General features: G+C 32.0%; 1 protein-coding gene across 1 annotated transcript in view; it reads left to right on the top strand.

The window, feature by feature from the left end:
- LOC149933636 (uncharacterized) overlaps positions 1–20,175 on the top strand; it is a 39,549-nt gene extending 19,374 nt beyond the window's left edge. Inside the window, exons 10-15 of the mRNA XM_090156235.1 lie at positions 1,434–4,913; positions 6,005–6,073; positions 7,337–7,436; positions 7,497–7,652; positions 13,797–13,822; positions 19,839–20,175. Coding sequence (XP_090012361.1) covers positions 1,434–4,913; positions 6,005–6,073; positions 7,337–7,436; positions 7,497–7,652; positions 13,797–13,822; positions 19,839–20,036 — 4,029 coding nt within the window. The 3' untranslated portion in view covers positions 20,037–20,175. The remainder of the gene's footprint in view (positions 1–1,433; positions 4,914–6,004; positions 6,074–7,336; positions 7,437–7,496; positions 7,653–13,796; positions 13,823–19,838) is intronic.
- Positions 20,176–20,913: the final 738 nt, after the last annotated feature.

The raw sequence follows: 20,913 nt of genomic DNA, 5'->3' as shown, positions 1-20,913 counted from the left end.
AAAACTGAACTGATTTAGCATGACGTCACTAATCACTATTATTTGGCAACACTGTATTCTTGTTTTTGAGTTGCTCTTGAGTCATGCTGTTGACAGGCTGCTACTTATTCTAATAAACTTAACTTAGTTCTTTTAAGATTGGATGTTTTTATTGCCTTATTAAGATAGTTGATTATACATCACTTATATAGCATCCAAAAGAGCCTGCCGTCGCTTACCGTTGAACCCTAGATAAGCCAACCGCCACCAGACTGGCACGCCACCTCTCCACTCATGAATGCACTGCAAACGTAAACAAACCCTCCGAGGCTTCCCGAAACAGCTCCCCGTTACAGTTATGCGGTTTCAATAGTTTCGAAAATAAGCGGGGAGGGTCAATTTTTATTTTGCTCTTCAGCGAACGGAATCACTAGATATCCAAATCTTACGCCACTGCTCGAGACTGACGAATGAAGTGTCAAAAATTGAGCTATGACATAAAGTAAAGTGGCTGCCATGTTGCATTCTCTTCCCTTGGTGGGAATATCTACGAAATATTAGTATCATATTTTAATAGGATAATTATTGTATAGTTCGCTCTAAGGCCTCCGAAGGCACGTTACCCAACCTTCAAGAGTAAGAGTGGCTATAAACCCAGTCACCCGACCTTTTAGTTTTGTTAAAAAGCCTCCTAGTATCTTTGGGAAGTCTGCCGATCTCATGATTCCACCAAGGAATTCTTTTAGCGTCTGAAAATTATTTAAACCATAAATCAAAACTGGGGAGAATGAAAACTTAAATTTGTTACAAATTAGTTGGTATCTAGTCACTGCTTGAGAAGGGGCTACGGCCGGAAGCTCTCCAGAATTTTTTTAAACCATTGTTGAATAAAATGACATTTTTATATTATAGCTATTTTTAACCCAAATAAACTTAGGTCTTTTTTTATTTGTTGTATTTTTATGTAGTTACCTCAAAGCAACCGAAAATGTGGTTTCAGAAATATTTTTGTTACTATAGTAAACTTATTTCTTCAAATATCCTTTTGTCTAAAATATTTTAGACAAAAGGATATTTTCATTAGTTTTGCTTTAAAAATACTGGAATGTAGATGCATAATTGGTTTTATTATATAGGATATGCAGTTCCAATCTTTGTTATGCTAACAATATCATTTAATACCTAAATTTAAAATTGTTTCAAATGTGGAATGGCGACTGGCACATGGCATACTGCTGCTACAGTCATTATTAGCCCAATGGTAAAGGAGGCCCTGTATGAACACTAGTTTTGCTAATATCCAAATTTATATAATACCAATTTATAACATCAGTTATCAATTTACAAAAGTGAATTCGTTTTTAACTGCTTTTATCCTATTAGGGCATTGACTAAAATATTTGGGTTTCATTATCAGCCTTCATTCTTGTTTCTAAATTTCTTAACATTTGCAGTTATGCTTGCCTGGTACATCTGGGGAAAATATAAAATCATCAGCACAGGAAAAGTCTAATCATCGGAAATCTCTGGCAAATTTTAATCTAGAGGTTGATGACTCTGATGAAACTGGTTCAGAAAGCAACTTTCCCAGTAAAAGAACCTTACCAAAAGCATCTGGTAATGATGAGTCATCTTTAAAAATATTTGATGGGAATGTATCAACCAAGTCAGATCCTTTGTTTGAGGATTCTTCCTCTAACAGCTCAGAAGATTTATTAGCAGAACTAAATGAATGCAAAGTTACTAATGCCAACAAAGTGTTGCAACCTCTAACCTCTCCAAAGAAGGCACCTTTAGTATCAAATTTTTGTTCCACTACCATTACTAGTACAAAGGATCGTATTAAAAATGGATCTTTACGGTCACATACTAAACCTAGTCTCTGTGAATCTTCATCAAGCAGTTCAGATGAAAACCATGATTTAAATGAATCCTATCAATATCATACAACAAAAGTGCCAGAGGAAGGACTAGCTAAAGTAGTAAAAGGTATTTTACACCAAAGACAAGTAGATACTGAAAAGTGTCTCACAACTGTAGTACCAAAGCGTGTCATGATTAAAGACACCCAACCAGTTGTTAATGCATTTGTCAAGATCCAAACAGCAGATATATTTGCTGAAACTCAACCTGTTATAAATCCATTTGCTGAGACCCAAGCTGTTGTAGATCTCTTTGCTCAGACCCAACTGGTTGATCTGATGGCGGAAACTGAAGCTGTTGATCTGATGGCTGAAACTGAAGCTGTCGATCTGATGGCTGAAACTGAAGCTGTCAATCTGATGGCTGAAACTGAAGCTGTCAATCTGATGGCTGAAACTGAAGCTGATCTGATGGCTGAAACTGAAGCTGTCAATCTGATGGCTGAAACTGAAGCTGTCAATCTGATGGCTGAAACTGAAGCTGTCAATCTTATGGCTGAAACTCAACGTGTTGATTTTTTTGCTGAAACTAGAGCTATAAATGAACCAATTAAATCCAAAGTCATTTCCTCTAAAATTGTTGCTGAAGATGGTGTGAAAGATACCATTAAAGAAAGCAAACTTGTTGATCTTAATTCAGATGCGCAAAAATCAACAGTTAAGTCTGATTCTGATATAGACATGGATCAACTTACGCAGCCAGTTATTTCATATGAAGACTTTGAGGACAGTGGAAGTTTTACTGCTACTCCTAACTATAAACGTCAAAATCCCATCAATATGGCTTTGATAACATCGAATAGTGGGAACTCAGTTGAAGAAGATCAAAGAACTTCAACTTTCCTAATGCCACAAGATCCATCCCCTCCAAAACTATTTAGTCCTAATGAGAGTGATATTTTGTGTCCAGAATCACAACCAGTACAGAATAGGAGTTTAAATATTTCTAGCGTTTCCGCAGTCGGTTTTGTTGAGGATTCGTACCTCGGAAAAATGACTGAAAAATCTCCTGCACAATTTACTGATTTTAAACGCATGTCAAATTCTCTTAAAGAAAGTGAAACACCCAAAATAATTATCAAAAAAGTTAATGATGGAAAGAATAAAAGTGGGCTTACTGAAGTCAATATTTCAAAAATTAGCCCATTGCAGAAAAGCAGAGATCTTTGGGAATCTGATGATGATGATGAATTACCTGACATTTCACCTGCACTCTCCAAAAAACAAACAAATGAACTGAACACTAGTTTCAAAATTCCAGGAATTAAAAAATTGACTGTATCATTTACGCAAGAGGCTGAAGATGACTTCTGTGATATGGCTAAAGGTGCTGAGAACCAAGTTGGCAAACCATATGATCCAAAAACATTTACAGCGCGAGCCACTAGAATACGAAATCCTAGAGCAAGAAAAACCCCCAAGCGATACATTAATGACAGTAATGAAGGTGATGATTCCGAATCCAAGACTACTGGTAATAGCTCTAAAAGTAAAACTGCTAAAAAGAAAGATTTAAAAAATGAGTCTGGAGAGGCAGCGGGGAAAGGAAAAGTCTCTAGTCTAAAGAATAAGAATAAAAGTAAACTGAATAAAGAGTTAAATCATTCTAGTATTTTGGAAATGTGTGAAAAGAAAATAAAGAAACCTAAAGTAAGGCCCAATAAAAAAGCCGCAAATAAAAGTATATCAGATAGCGGTAGTGACACAGATGAATTAACTGACTCTGAGATTAAAGAGACATTAGCTAGTGATTTAGAAAGTGATATTTTGCCGAAAAGAAATGGTAGATCAAAAAAAGCTTCTAAACAAACTGAATTACCGGAAAGTGGTGTTTCTTCCACCTCAAATATAAAACATACATTTCTTAAAATTAAAACCAAGCAGACCAATAACTTTAAAGCTTCTGATTCCAAAATCTCTGAATCAATGGTCAAAGAAACATCCAAAGTCACAAAAGTAAAGAAGTCATCACATTTGAAGTTAAAGGACACAAATACAGATACGGATAATGACCAATCAGATAATCTTACTACGATAAAGAGAAAAAGGTCTAAAAAGAACAGTGCAACTATTTCTTCAATTGTGGATGAAGAATTAACATTAAAAGAGAACCTTCCAGAAACTCCATCGGCCCCTGCCAAAGAAGTGAAAAAAATTAAACTGTCTCTTAAAAAGAAAATTGAAAAATCTGTTCTTATCTCAGATTCAACTACTTCAACTGCAAATCAATCTGAAACAGAAGCTCAGTCGAATAAATATGGCTTAGATCAACATGCATCGAACCTATCTGAAGATAAAGTACTCATTAAAAGTGGAAAAAGTAAGAAACCAAGATATAAGCATTTGAATAAAGCTGACAATGAACCAGTACCTGAAATGGGAATGGAAAGCAAACAGGTTGATGAAAAGACAACCAAAAAACGCGGTAGGCCAAAAAAAGTTTCATCGTTAACAACCCCTTATAAAAAGGAATTACAGGATCATGTTGGTAGTTTCGAAATGAAATCAGAATTATTGAGTCCATCCATAAACGCTTCCCATTTCAAAGAACAAACTAAAAAAACTCGCAAGATAAAAAATTTTGATATAGTTTCAAAGATAGAATTTAATGAAAAGGCCAATACAGTGGATTCCCCTTCCCGAATAGTGAAGAGCAAAGACAGAGCCACTCCTTCTAAATTAGATAACACTCTGCAAGTACAAAATGAAACAGTTTTGAAAATGGAGCATATTTCTTCAGCTGCTTCCACTACAACGAAAAAGGATAAAAAAACATTGTCAAAAACTAAAAGTACCAGTAGCTGCACAAAATCTAAAAAATCTCCCTTACCTCAAGATGCAACTCTTAGTTCAACAACTGATACAGTTTCAAGTACAAAAATGGAACCTCATAGAAAGAGGTCTGCTTCACCTGATTACTCCGAAGTTGTAGATTGTACTCCAGAGAAAAAGGCTAAAGAATCTGCTTTCAATGTTATGTTTACTGGATTTACAGATAGAAAGTTTGAAAAGGTTTGTACCATACTTTCTCTCTTTACTTTACTTAAGATGTAGAGATCAAAGTTTTGGTGTCAATATTTATACTCATTTGTCATATGAAGCTTGTGAGGGAAGTCGGTTGAAATTAGGCATGGCAGGTAAAATTTAGGTAGATCACATACATACTACTACGTCCAGACCAGTAACGCGATTGAGAAATGAATTAGTTTAAATATGGGGATGTATTGAAACAAAACCTTGTTCACTACAAGTTAAATATTAAATTTATGAAATCAGTTGATATAGCACAAGAATTCCTTTGTGATTGAGTTTTCATTTTAGGCCTATGTGAGACAAAAACATTTTCATAATACCGTCTTGTATTGGTGATAAAACATCTTGTTTTATCTCATGATAATTAGCTACTGTAATATTGAATTTATTTCATGCAAATTTAATTAAAGTGGCGTTTCATGATTTAAATGTCTAAATTAATTGTAGTTTGTTAAATTACTGTACCGTGAGATAAAGATCTTAAATCAAAATTCTTATTTTCGCGAAAAGATGGTGCTATTACAAATAGATGGATGTATTACTCCCTTATGCACAGAAAACCATCTGTCACATTAATTCTAAATAGGATATAATGGTCATGACACAATGTTTATTTAATTCTGATGTCAACTTATTTGAGGATTTTCATGATACTTTGGGTACGTTCAGTAGCAGTCAACGGAAAAAACCCGATGGATTTGATATTTCACCGATGAGGTTTTTCGTCATAATGACGTTGTAATTTGCTGAACGCTTTTATTCAGTCATCGGTGTTTTTTAAAATGTCGTAGGTTTTACAGTAGTTTAACGTCAGTAATGACATCAGTCATTGGAAAAACCGACTCCTCCAGCCAATGACTTCGGTGAGTAACTGATGACTATCGTGATGTCAAAACAGGAAACGCTAAAAAGCGTACAGTAGGAAACCGGTGTCACCGATTAGTAATCGGTGAGTTCGATGAGCACTGCTGAACGTACCCTTTATATAACTTCATTAAAGTTCAGTATGTAACATCAAACCATTTGGTTAACTCAACCCTCTATGTGGTATGTTTAATCTTCTTTTTCAGATAATTGAATCTCTTGGTGGTACCATAACATCTGATATTCATTCCTGTACGCACCTAGTAACAGATCAGGTTGGTAATTTACTATATTCATTATATGAATGGCTTAGTTATTTTATGTACTAGCTAAATGAAAGTGAGGGTCTTACCTTTTTTTAGTATTTTTGTGAGTTTTAGGTTTTTCAAAGTATGATATGAGACAAGGGCGTATTTAAGGGGGGGTTTGGGGGTTCAGCCCCCCCCCCCACCGAAATGCTTATGATGGAGGGGGGGTGCCTAATAAAAATCAGTGAAACTTCCATCAGCACTTCCCCTTGAAATTTTCCCTCAAAACCCCCCCTGATATAAAATCCTGGATACGCCCTTTATATGAGAGGAAATGGTTTTTTTTTTATTTCATAAAATTTGTATGAAACTTTTGCAGGTGTGCAAATCTTTCGATGCAAAAATTACATCATTTATTGAAAGTGATATTTTGATTGCCAGAACTCTATTTCCTATCAATTTTTTTATTATTTGTTTCTTGCCCTATTATTTTCAGTACAAAGTTTTAATTTTTTGAACAGCCATCATACTATATGTCTCATTCTCTGTTTGGGGAATGAAAATCGCCCTTGATTATAATGATCGTACGGGGACCCTGACCCCGTAAGTCTGGGATCCCCGGGTTTTAAACCCTGTCCCGACTTGGGTCGGGTTGTTAAATTTTTTGGTCTGGGTTTTTTTTAGTCGGGTTTTCCAAATAAAAAAAATTGAATAAACGCTTAAGCGAGTGCTATAACCAAAACGGAGAAGGAGTAAGACGGAGCAAGCCATTAGCCTATTCTCTCAGCGACTTCTCTCGTTTGAAGGTACAAAGGTCGCGTCACACTCTCCAGGTTCGCCTCTCTTTCGCCATGGTGTTGATTTAGTTTTTGGTTTTAGCATAAATCTATAATATTGTTAAATAAGTTTGTCACTTTGGGAAATATTGTACTTGAGAGCTACTAACGTAGTGACATCATCACAAGAAGAAAATCTCCCCCTAGCGAGGCGCTGTAAAAGGCTACGTGTGACGCGAGAGCAAGAGGACGCAAAATGGTGACGAAGCCCGTAATGCAGTCTGTCTTGTGAGTAGCTCTCGGTAAAACTTTTGAATGTGAAGAATAGGAAGTGTCACACTTATGAAATAATATTATACACTTATGGTTTTATTTTTACTTTTAAATAGTCGGCCATTGAAGCGACTACTCTCGTCACTTTTGTAATTAGAAAATGCTCAAAAATAAAATTTGGAATTATCTACTAGAATTTTTTTGGTATTAAATGTTCAATTTTTTTATGATTGAATTTTAGTTTAGAAGAACTTGTAAGCTTCTGTGTGCTGTTGCTAAGGGCCTACCTGTTGTCGACAGCAAGTGGATTGAAGTAGCTAAAAAAGAGAGAACATTGTTAAGTATGTGTTCAGATTCATATCTTTTTTAATTTAAAATTAATTTTGTTATTTTATTCATAGATTTTGAAAAATATATCTTAAAAGATAAAGTTGCAGAAGGAAAATATCAATTCAAAATGGAAGACACACTTAAAAAAGCTTCTAAAAGTCCTCTTCTCAAGGGTTGGAATGTTCATGTGACGTCAAACGTTCTTCCATCTCCTGAACAAATGAAAGGTAACTTACCAGGAGTCCTGTGCTCTTCCGATACCTTTGTGTTCGGTTTATGAGATATTAGTTTTAAGCCTTGGCTTAAATAAATAGCTTTTAAACTTTAATTTTGGGTGTATAAGGCTCTAAAAATTAGGAGCCTTAATCAATAATTTTTAGGGCCTTATAATCCCAAAATTAAGGTATTATTCGCTATGTGTTTCCCTTAGCTTAATATTAAAATGCAAAGCAGTTTTTTATTTCACCAATAGCTTAAGCTATTTGCTATAGAGAAGAGGGTTAGGTTCATCGATACTTAAAAAGAGTGTTACTTATTTTCATTAGAGTTTCAAATGCGCTTACTCTTGAAAGGATTTTCTATTATTTTTTTGGTTCTTTTTAAAGTCCTTTTTATTTTCTGTGATTATACTTAAAAGGGCTTACACTAATTTAGCTCTATTTAACATCTTAAATCTTCATTAAAAAACAAAAACACAATATTAGATGCTTTCTCTGTGCCTAGTCGATTTCGAAGTTTTATTATGGGCCTTGACCCAACACATTGCCAGTGCCAACAAACAACTATAGACCACCCAGGTAGCAAAATGTGGTTAAAAAACCGTTTTAAAACCGTTGATAAATAGTAGTAAATCAAACGTTATAATAACGTAGATCATGTCCGGTGATTTATACTATAAAAAAACCGTTAGAAATACGTTTAGTTAACGTTAGTATTTTTCTAATCGTAACGTTACTTGTGCAACGTAAATAACACGTTATACAAAAACCGTTTATTAAACGTTCAATAAATTACCATAAAACGTTTTTCTAACGTTAGTGCTCTAATTGAAACCAACTGTAAATCAACGTATTTTAGGAGTTAAAATAACGTCGTTCTTATACTAGAATGTATGCCTTTTACATACTAATTAGAGCAGGCGTGATCTCCGAAATGGATCAATTTTTATTTAATGCATCTCTCACATAAAAATTTATTGATAGCCATAAAAATATAAACAGACACTGGAAAAAATTTAAGTTAAGAAAAGAAAGAACTGTACTTTTTATAAAACTTTTGGGTTACAATGCAATATGAACTACTAAAACATATCAGTTAATTAGATTAACACAAATCACTTTTTTGGAAAATAAAAAATTGGATCTACTTAAAACTTGAATGTACGTTATTTAAAAATACTTAAATCGTATTTCCAATAATCGAGAATATTTGAAATTAAGCATTTAATTAACGAATTTTAAATATTAATTTCGATGTATACAGCGAATATAATATCTCCCTTGTTTCTAAAATATCACAAATCGCTTTTTACGGAAAATATACACGCTATTTATTGCAATACTGAATCTAAAATCTCCATCAGTTTGGTCAAACATCTTAAAAAAGTTTAATCTTACTTGTCGTTACTTCCTAAATATTTAAATCTTATTCAAATTAATCAAATATACTTGGAGATAATCTTAAATCCCAATTTTGAAAAGCATAAACATATGGTATTACAAAATCTATTTCATTATTAAAGGTACACAAATCACCTTAACTCAATGACAACAGAAAAAAATATTCAAAATATAACAATAATGACATTCCTCAAAATTATTTAGTACTAACTAAGCAATATAAATTTCTCTATCAATATAAACAAACTGCAGAATTGCAGATGAAGATTGATTTTTATTTACCACAGCTGACTATTACAAAACTTTTTTATTGTGAATTTGCGATGGCCTATAGTATTTAAGATTAGCAGTAAATATAGCCCTAATGAAAATAATCCCTTATTTTAGGGTTAAGAAAAATGTAGAATGTTTCCAAATTTCAACTCTCAACATTGAATTAAAAAGCATTATTTCTAATTTTTTTACCTAAAATAACTGAATGCAAACATGGTGATCTAATGTAGAGACATCAATTTGATAATGGAATTATATCTTCCCCCAGACTTTGAAATTTTTACTTTAAATACAGACTGCGGTATTTTGCTCACCCGCTGTATCGCATACTAAGAATCATGTAATCAGAGCTAAATATTTGAATTTTTTATCACAACTCTCTATTGCTAAACTTTTAAATTAATAATATGAATTTCCGGTGGCCTATAGTATTAAAGATAAGCAGGAAATATAGCCCTAATAAAAATAATCCCATATTTTAAGGTTAAGAAAAATGTAGAATTTTTCAAAATTTCAACTCTCAACATTGAATTAAAAAGCATTATTTCTAATTTTTTTTCCTAAATCACTTAATGCAAACATTGTGAACTAATGTAGAGACATCAATTTGGGAAGGGAATTATATTTTATCACAGAATTTAAAATTTTCACATTAAATACACTGGTATTTTGTTCACCCACTGTATCGCGTACCAAGAATCATGTAATCAGAGCTAAATATTTGAATTTTTTTGTCACAACTGTCTATTGCTAAACTTTTTAATTGATAATATGAATTTGTGATGGCCTATATTTTTCAAGATTAGCAGTAAATATAGCCTTGGTAATAATAATTCATTTTTAAGATTTAGAAAAATGTAGTTTTTCTCAATTTCAATACTCAACATTCAAATAAAAAGTATCATTTCTAAATTTTAAACTTATTGCATGGAAACAAATTGAACCTAAGTTAATTTATTGCATACAATGTGAACTGATTTATAGCTTGAATAAATTCATAAAATCATAGTTTTTAAACCAAGTTTGTTAATGCAAATGAGACTTTGGAAAGTGATACAAAGGCTTAACTGCTGGGTCACGATAATCCATTATTAAATACTAAGCGATCATGTCAAATGACATTTAGTAAATACCTATTAATGTTTTATAAGCTTATCATTAACTTGCTAATATATTTAATACTTATAATTACCATATTCATTCAAATTACAGCACTATCTATTGATTGTTTAAAACCGACCGTGCTAATGCCTATTGCCTAATGGCGCGATACTTTTACCACTGCCTATAATACAAATGCGTAGGTACAGCTTTTACTTTCACTTTAGATAATCTCTACCTGTGCAGAGCCACAGCCGACTTCGATTGGTCGCATGTATAGGGAGTTGTTAGTCCACGTGCGCGTGGCATGAAGGGCTTGCTACGGTGCCACCACACTCCTACGCGCATTACAATTGTAACATCTAGAATCCCGTTTCGGGGTACAAAAAGTGTTCAATCACTTTCTATACCCGAGAATAAAATTAATTATTATAACACATCACTTGAGCTATGCTTGAGCTAGGGGATGAAATGAATTTTTTCTATAGATGGATAAATTACGAATAGGCAACTTAATTCGGCTGAAAATATGGTAAATGACAAATTGTAAGACCAAAAATAAGTTTTAGAGGTTTTGCTGTAGTATTTTTAACAACGATATACTAAAGTATTAAGTTAAAATTTTAACCTTTATCGTTGAATTAGTATCTATAAGAACGTTTATATGGTTATTTATCCTTAATGAAAAAATAGTTTTTAACAAAACCAAAAAGAAACGTTATATTTTCGTCTAAAAATAAACTTGGACGAAATTGATTAAAAACAACGTTATTTTAACGTTAAGAAGGTTATTGGAAAATTTGGTTCGAAACAGTTAAATTTATAAACTACAATTCAACGTTAGTAGAACGTTGAAAAAATAACTCATAACGATATTTCAACCAGATAACCAAAATTTAACCAAATTGCAACGTTGCTTTGCTACCTGGGCAGCAGTTTCGCTTTAAAACGTTTATTTGTAAATTTAGTTTTGATTTTGATTATTACCAAAATATTGTCAGAAACGAAGATTGTTGGTTTTTTTTTTGTTAAGAAAATGTAATAATAATAATAATTTTGACTAAATTGTAACAAAGTTAAAAACAAGATTTAAAAACTTATTATTTTAATAAACCATGGTTTTCATGGTTAACCAGCTAACCAACAAGTTACTGTTAAAACTAGTTTATCTTGATTTTTAAAATTTTGTTCCATGGTTCTATTTCAATTTGTTGTAATGATTTATAATAAAAAGTACTGCTACTTCATGGAATTTAAAAAATAATTTTATTAAAATAAAATGATCGGGAGCTTTCGGACCGTAGTCCTTCGTCAGCCGCTACAATATTCTGATTAATGTGATTATACGATTACAACATTACCCCTGGTGTTCAATTGTTTCACAATATTATTTTTTTAATTTAAAACCCCCCAACCTTTTATGTTTATTGACCCTTCCTCTAGATTTAAGTTTCCAGTATCTCTGATAAAAACAGCTTCCTTAAAACATCTCTTATACCAAAGTCCTTCTTGACATAATACTTTAGTCGAGTCCCAATCAATATCGTGCTCATTTTCTTTTTTTATGTGCATACCTAAACCGTTTTTTTTTCATCTAGTTTTCTTACACAATTCTTATGTTCTTGTTTTCGTTTTAGTAATTGTCTTTTAGTTTGTCCTACGTATATTTTTCCACAATTACATTTGATTTCATATACAGTTCCCGTTTTTTTCATTTCATCAGTTTTCGGTTTATTTTTTATTAACTCTGTTTTTAAAATATTTATGGTTTTGCTGACTAAATTAACATTTAATTTTTTTTATTGCCTTTGAGTTTTTTCAGTTATGCCACTAACGTAAGGTAGAGAAATGACATGTTCTGGTTTATCTTTTTTTATATTATTTTTTACATTGTGATCGTTAAATATGTCATTTACCAATTCTTTAGGATAGTCACTGTTTATAAATTGCTCTTTTAAAATATTTTTATCGCCAATTGGGTCATCTGATAAATTCTCGATTCTATTTTTAAATGTTTTTATTATTCAGATTTTTATATTCTTTCTATGGGACGATTGAAAATGTAAAAAATGTCTAGCGTGGGTAGGTTTTTGGTACATTAAACAGGTTATAATTTGGTTTTTATGTTGTACTAGAATATCCAAAAATGGTAAACATGGATCCTTCTCCCCTTCAAAGGTGAATTGTATATTTTTATTAATATTATTATCGACTAAAGTATTATGTCAAGAAGGACTTTGGTATAAGAGATGTTTTAAGGAAGCTGTTTTTATCAGAGGTAGGGGAAATTTAAATCTAAAAATAGAATCGAGAATTTATCAGATGACCCAATTGACGATAAAAATATTTTAAAAGAGCAATTTATAAACAGTGACTATCCTAAAGAATTGGTAAATGACATATTTAACGATCACAATGTAAAAAATTATATAAAAAAAGATAAACCAGAACATGTCATTTCTCTACCTTACGTTAGTGGCATAACTGAAAAAACTCAAAGGCAATAAAAAAAATTAAATATTAATTTAGTCAGCAAAACCATAAATATTTTAAAAACAGAGTTAATAAAAAATAAACCGAAAACTGATGAAATGAAAAAAACGGGAACTGTATATGAAATCAAATGTAATTGTGGAAAAATATACGTAGGACAAACTAAAAGACAATTACTAAAACGAAAACAAGAACATAAGAATTGTGTAAGAAAACTAGATGAAAAAAACGGTTTAGGTATGCACATAAAAAAAGAAAATAAGCACGATATTGATTGGGACTCAACTAAAGTATTATGTCAAGAAGGACTTTGGTATAAGAGATGTTTTAAGGAAGCTGTTTTTATCAGAGATACTGGAAACTTAAATCTAGAGGAAGGGTCAATAAACATAAAAGGTTGGGGGGTTTTAAATTAAAAAAATAATATTGTGAAACAATTGAACACCAGGGGTAATGTTGTAATCGTATAATCACATTAATCAGAATATTGTAGCGGCTGACGAAGGACTACGGTCCGAAAGCTCCCGATCATTTTATTTTAATAAAATTATTTTTTAAATTCCATGAAGTAGCAGTACTTTTTATTATAACTCATTACAACAACAAAAAAACTAGTTTATGTTGAACAGATGATTCAAAACAAAAATTATCTAATAATATAAATACTTTTGCTAGCGTTTAAGTACCAATTCAGTGTTTAAAATAAATGGGTGAAATTCCAGTAATGCCTTAGGAAATCTGACTCGTTATTTTCACAGAACTTGAAAGCTAATGTAATGAAATTTTATCACCAGTGTTGCTCTTTTAGGAAATAAGTCTTGTTACTAAAATTAACTTTGTCAGGTAGATTAAACAATTATCATTGACTTTTTTATTTTATTTTAGACATCCTTGAAGCTGCTGGGGCCAAAGTAAGTTATTTTGGTTATGTCTTTTTGTCTTTAAATATAAGGGTTTTTATGTTAATTTATTTTACACTGTATGTGTATTTTTTCTGCTGGAGGTGTTAAAGTGCACCATGTTGTTTTGATTTTAACATAGCTGCATGGGCTCCTCTTAAATTTGAAATAAAACACAAGTTTAAAATCGAGTACTTACAATGTACTCAAAATTGTGAAAACCCCATTCAATTTCGCACGCAAAGTATTGTATATTTCTCATGGTGTTAGTGAGTCTGAAGATGAGAAGACTCAGATGAGTCTGAGTACATGGTGAAATATCCTAGTTATAATTGAGAAGTACCAAAATAAAGTCCAAGCTGAGAGCTTCAAAATAGATATGATTCTCAGCCCATTTTAATTTAATTATTTTACCTGAGCCTGAGTCTAGTTGTCTAATACCTCTTTGTGAAATTATCGGCAATATAACCTCAAAAACCATTATGTAAAATTATGAGTCAAGCGTGAGTGCGACTAGGAGAGTACAGCTATCGTTTCAATGATCTCAATTTAGCGATTTTGCTACTACGTTGATTGTAAAATATAAACAAACTATTAGTTTACTCGGCAACTAGAGAATAAAAACATTAATTTATTAAATTATGTTTTTCATTGGCCTTTTGTATTCACTTCTAAGAAACCAGAAATGTTAATAGGTAATACCAAGCCAGTGTCTTGCATATACTGATGCAGAGTTTTCATTTAGAAAATGTTGAATTTATTGAAGCTATGTATACTCTTGGAATATCCAAGAATCCATTGGCACCATGCTGTGAAAGTGGCAAAAAAATGCCAAGCTTGAACTACATTGAATGTAAGATTCATTGGTTGGCTGCCAGCACTAAGGAGGAAAATGAAGGATATTAACTCTGGAAAATATCATTAGCACAATAATTTATGATTTTTAGCTTGGATTTGAATTAAAAATAAACGATGAGTTTAATCCCATTAATTATTAAGAAAGACTTACCAGAAAATGAATTAAAGAAATCCCTATTAGTTTTCATACTGAAAATATTTGAGAATTGATCATATCAGAAGGAGATAAAGGGGAAGGATGACACAAGGGTTCTCTACTGTAACGGCAGTCCGACCAACCTCAAAATGGCGCGAAAATATGGCGGGAGTACACAGTTTTTCAAACCAATTTACTCCCAAAAAAAACGTAGTCCCGAGAGATCTCCGCGGTACAATTCCGCCTTGTTGTCTGCTTAAGTCGACTCGAGTAACTGGACGATGCAGACTTTGTTTGTTTGGAAACCTGGAGGTATGTATTTTATCTCAGATTTTAATTAAAACTATTAATAGTTTTGACTATTACCTTTTAAAGTATAGTATTTGTTTATAATTAAATTATTAAAACCGGAAACTAAGGACTAGTTTTGGTCAGCATCAAATTTAGAAAATTAGTTATTAAACAAGGCTTACCGAATCGTTTAGTTTCCTCTTTTTACTATCGCTTTCCTGAACTTTAAAGCCGTCTGTTTGCACGTATTTACTTAAAAATTTAACTTGACTTGGCTTTATATTAACTTGGGTAGACTTAAACCTTTTTACCCCGCGACATTAAATCAACTTGAACAGATTTACTAAGATTCGCCGCTATAGCAATCTATTTTCGCGTCTTTCGCGACGTCAGTGAATCACGTGAGCTGACGATTCTGACGACATCGTATGTCATCATTACGGCATACGCTTGTCAGCCAATTAGAAAAAATCACGAAATACGAGGTTGGTCGAACTGTTGTTACACTCGTAAAGCATTCTAGCATATGGGCAGTGCCATCCTTCCCCTTTATCTCCTTCTGGTCATATTCTTGTGAAACTCTTCTAGTTCCACATAAGAAAAGAACAGATGGTAAGTTAACTTCTATTTGAGACAAGGCTTAATGTCGACCAGGCACTAAGTTTAGCTTAGCACACTTCAACCAAAAATCTACCTTGTTAATCACGCATGTTTCTGTGATAATTAGGGATGCACCGATATAGGTACAGCTGATATTAACTAACGAGGAGTGTACCCGAGTTGTAAATCACCGATTTTGATGAAACTCAGGGGTGGGTGGGGGGTATGTAGACCTTGGGGCAACATGAATTTTCACCAAGGGAAAAGTTATGCTGGGCTTCCGTTTTGCTATGGCAACCGAAAATGTTTTTGACAACTCAAAATGAAAAAATCTACATTTAAAAAAGAATGGGATTTTCTCGGTTTCAGTATCATGTGAAAATTTTTGAAATCTAAAAAAAAATTAAAAATTTTAATTTCAACTACACTGCTAAATTGGAACAATTTTGGGTGAAATTCATCTAGTTTGGGTAAACTTAAACCAAATTTGGGTAAAATTGAGAAAAGTTCATTGAATTTGATAAATAAAGGAATATTTGTAAATTTTACCTAAATAGGGTATTGTCAAATAATTTCTTTTTAAATCTACAAAATATGGCTAATTTGACCAAAATTTGGTAAAAAGACCAAAATTGGGTAAAATGACCTAAAATGTTTAAAATTGGATAAAATCGTGTTAAACAACTAATATCGTCTAAAATGGGGTAAAATTATAAAATTTTGGGGGTAATTTGAGAAAATTGAGTAAAACAGCCAAAAATTAATAAAATTGAATAAAATTGTGTTAATCCAACTACTATCGGATAAAATTGGGTAAAATGATAAAATTTGGGTAAAATAATCAGAATTCGCCCAAATGACAAAAATTGGGTAGAATTGTGTTAAAACTACTAATATCGGCTACATTTGGGTAAAATGATAAAATTTGGGTAAAACAGCCAAACACATAGCTAAAAAATGATTAAAAATGAATAAAATGAATGAAATTTGGTTAAACAACTGGAATTGGGGTTAAATAAATGAATTTGACTAGAATCGCGTTGAGTTAATTGAAATGAACAAAATTGCATTAAAGAGCAGTATTTTCTAAAATTAAATAAGTTTCGACTAGAATTGTCTTAAATCAATTTAAATTGGCTACAATAAATCTGTCAAACTAAAAAAAAGGATGAAGGACCAAAAGTAGATAAACTGAAGAAAACCTACAAAATAAGGTTAAGTAGAAACTAAAAGTTTATCGATTTTGTTGTAATTTCTTAAACACTAATTAATAGCGAAAACTACTATACCTTGAAGGTTTTCTCGTTAAAAACCTCCCTTTCCTTCACATCCAAAATACCCCAATTATGAAAAAACATACTTCAACGTCAAATTTGGCTGTTTTACCCAAATGTAGCCGATATTAGTAGTTTTAAAGCAATTCCACCCAATTTTTGTCATTTGGGCGAAGTCTGATTATTTTACCCAAATTTTATAGTTTTACTAAAATTTTATCATTTTACCCAATTTTCTCCGATAGTAGTTGGATTAACACATTTTTATTCAATTTTATTAATTTTTGGCCATTTTACTGAATTTTCTCAAATTAGCCCCAAAATATTATTCAATTTCATTAATTTTTGGCCGTTTTACTCAATTTTCTCAAATTACCCCCAAAATTTTATAATTTTACCCCATTTTAGACGATATTAGTTGTTTAACACGATTTAATCCAATTTTAAACATTTTAGGTCATTTTACCCAAATCTAGTTTTTTTACACAAAAATTTATAATTTTACCCAATTGTAGTCGATATTAGTTGTTTTAACACAATTTTACTCGATTTTTGTCATTTGGACGAATTTTGATTATTTTAACCCAAATTTTATAATTTTACCCCAATTTTATCATTTTACCCCATATTAGACGATATTAGTTGGTTAAACCCGATTTTATCCAATTTTAAACATTTTAGGTCATTTTACCCAATTTTGGTCAATTTAGCCAATTTTCGTCGATTCCAAAAAAAATTATTTGACAATACCCTATTTAGGTATAATTTGCAAATATTCCTTTATTTATCAAATTCAATGAACTTTTCTCAATTTTACCCAAATTTGGTTTAAGTTTACCCAAACTTGATGAATTTCACCCAAAATTGTTCAAATTTAGCATTGTAGTGAAATTTAAATTTTTAATTTTTTTTAGTTTTCAAAAATTTTCACATGGTACTGAAACCGAGAAAATCCCATGCTTTTTTAAACGTATATTTTTTCATTTTAATTTGTCAAAAACATTTTCGGTTGCCATAGCAAAACGGAAGCCCAGCGTAACTTTTCCCTTAGTGAAAATTCAAGTTACCCTAAGGTCTACATACCCCCAGAGTTTCATCAAAATCGGTGATTTACACCTCGGGTACACTCCTCGTAAGTTATCTATCATAACAGTAGTGTATATGATAAAATCATTGTAAAAGACGGTTCAGTACACTGTCGTACCATTTTATACTAATTTTTCATAAAAAAAGTTTTCGAGAGCATATCTGAATGTATCAAGTGATACATATTTTCTATCACAAATCTAATATCGTTGTTTTTTATTTGTTTACACTCGTAACCCCCTGTCTAAAAAAAGGTATGATCTAGCTTTTGAAGTCTAGCATACATGGTGCGACCAATCAAATAAAATATGATCACTAGTTATGTAACCGATATGGATTCCAGTAGACCTGGGATCGAGAAACAATAATTGCAAAGTACACTCTGTTCAAAAAGTCTTTGCCCGTGGGAGATTTCGAACATTTTCGCCCGTCATTTCTTGTATAGTTGCATCAAGTCGAAGCGGACATCGGTAATAGATTAATAAATTGTTTAGCTACAAATTGGCCAAAATCATTTTCTGGATAGACTTATAATTTGGCCTATTTTGGCCTAAAAGAGGGGGTGTCAACTTATTTATTTTTGATCTCAGGTCATTTTAAACCTGATTTTCGTGTTCTCCGGGGTTGATTTATATTTAGAAAGTGTTGGAATTATTCAAATCGACGCATTGGTTCAAAAGATATTCACCAAAGACGTTTTCACAGAAATTGAGAAATATCTAAATAAATATTCTAAATATGTAACAAATTGAAGGTTAATATAAATATTTTCTGGCGTCGCCCCTGTTAGTTTCTCAAATGAGCACATGAAATTATTTATGTTAACCTTCAATTTGTTACATATTTAGAATTAAACAAAAAAGATTACATCTAGGAACAATAGATGGCGACAGAACCCGCCAACGTTTATTATTTTAAATGGCTTGGTGAGATGTTTAGATATTTCTCAATTTCTGTGAAAACGTCTTTGGTGAATATCTTTTGAACCAATGCGTCGATTTGAATAATTCCAACACTTTCTAAATATAAATCAACCCCGGAGAGCACGAAAATCAGGTTTAAAATGACCTGAGATCAAAAATAAAAAAGTTGACACCCCCTCTTTTAGGCCAAAATTGGCCAAATTATAAGTCTATCCAGAAAATGATTTTGGCCAATTTGTAGCTAAACATTTTATTAATCTTTTACCGATGTCCGCTTCGACTTGATGCAACTATACAAGAACTGACGGGTGAAAATGTTCGAAATCTCCCACGGGCAAAGACTTTTTGAACAGAGTGTACACTTACCAATGCGTTAAATTTTTTTCTGAAAATATTTTTATAATATAGGTATTGGTCAATATCGGCATCACTTAAAGGGACTTTCAAGGGAGAGCTGTCGGGGGTGAAGTCCATTTAAAATACGTCATTCGGTCGCCGTTCGTTGCATTAACAAATTTACACTGATGACGTTTCAGTGACGTTTTTTGAATCAACTTCCGACCCCCTCACATCTTCCTTGAAAGTCCCTTTAAGCCGATATTGGCCGTTACTGATATTATAAAAATATCCCTAGTGATAATCTTCAGACCAACTAGAGTCTTCCTTAAACATTCCAAGTGCATACATAGTTTCCTGGTATAACTTATAAGGAGCTAGTATTTTATTAACTTAAGCTTTTCTTATGGGTTTTTAGCTAGAATGGTTTTGTGAAGTTTGGTTTGTTTCAATTCTAATGTCATAAAAACTCAAGTTTTTCAATTTACCACATTCTGATTCATTGAATGATATTTATGTTTTAGTTCTTACCAAAGATGCCTAGAGGAAAGGGCAAGAAAAATCTTGTTATTTCGTGTGAAAAAGATGAAACACTAATCAAGAACGCCAAGAAAAATAATGTTCCAGTGGTTTCTCCTGACTTTCTTCTGAATGGACTTTTAGAATATAAAATTAATTTGGCAGGCCATGAACTAAATTTGTCAAATCTAAGCAACAAGTAAACTGGAATTTATTTTGTACAAGTTGTAAATGGATGAAATCTTTGCACAAATCAAAGATAAAATATTTTTGCATTTATTGCTATGTTTTTGTTTCTTAATCTAGTGGATTTTAATAAATAATATATCCTTGTACATGTGTCACCACCAACTATTTCAGTAACCATGTTTCTTTTATAAACCTGTAATAATATCGTCTTTGTAGTTTAATCATGAGATGCAGGTCTTATGAATATATTCCACTGGAATTAAGATTAATATTAACATTATTATAATGAATTTTAAAACTTTCCTAGGTTTCTATTTAACAGACTCAGTTGCAGGTTTGAAAGGCTTTTACTGTCTAAATATGTATGAAACATGTAGTTTATGGTAAAGATATGCAATTTTATTTGAACCTTATACAGTTTCAACAACTCCTGAAGAAAGTCTCTCCCCAATGGTTACAAATAATGTTAATAGCTTTTTCCGCTGTGTGATCTTGAGTGCTCTTGATGAGTTTTCACACTCCTTTGGAAATATCAGACCAGCTCATAATGGTGAGAAGGAGAAGCTGAAAATTTTAATTTTGCGCTGTCAAGAACCAATTTGACCTAAGGGAGAATCTGGAACCTTAAAAGTTTCTATTTCCTTGTATTACTACCAAATTTATGTTTTAGTCAGCCTTAGATGCTATCATTTCTTGGGCGAAATAAAAAGTATAAATAAAGTAAACTTCCACAAATAGCGAATTTGCAAAATTCTAATTTCTTTTAAATTACTTTTGGAAAATATAAAACTAAATGTTAAAGGGCAACGCAAGCTCTGTGGCAAAAAAAAAGAAAAAGCACCGTGCTTTTTAACCCCCTACACCCCCAAGGTTAGTAAATTTTAGGCTATA

This window comes from Leiobunum rupestre, chromosome 8 (assembly GCF_980474605.1).
Source record: "Leiobunum rupestre chromosome 8, qqLeiRupe1.1.hap1, whole genome shotgun sequence".
Taxonomy (NCBI): domain Eukaryota; kingdom Metazoa; phylum Arthropoda; class Arachnida; order Opiliones; family Sclerosomatidae; genus Leiobunum; species Leiobunum rupestre.
This window is presented reverse-complemented; position numbering and strand designations above follow the sequence as displayed.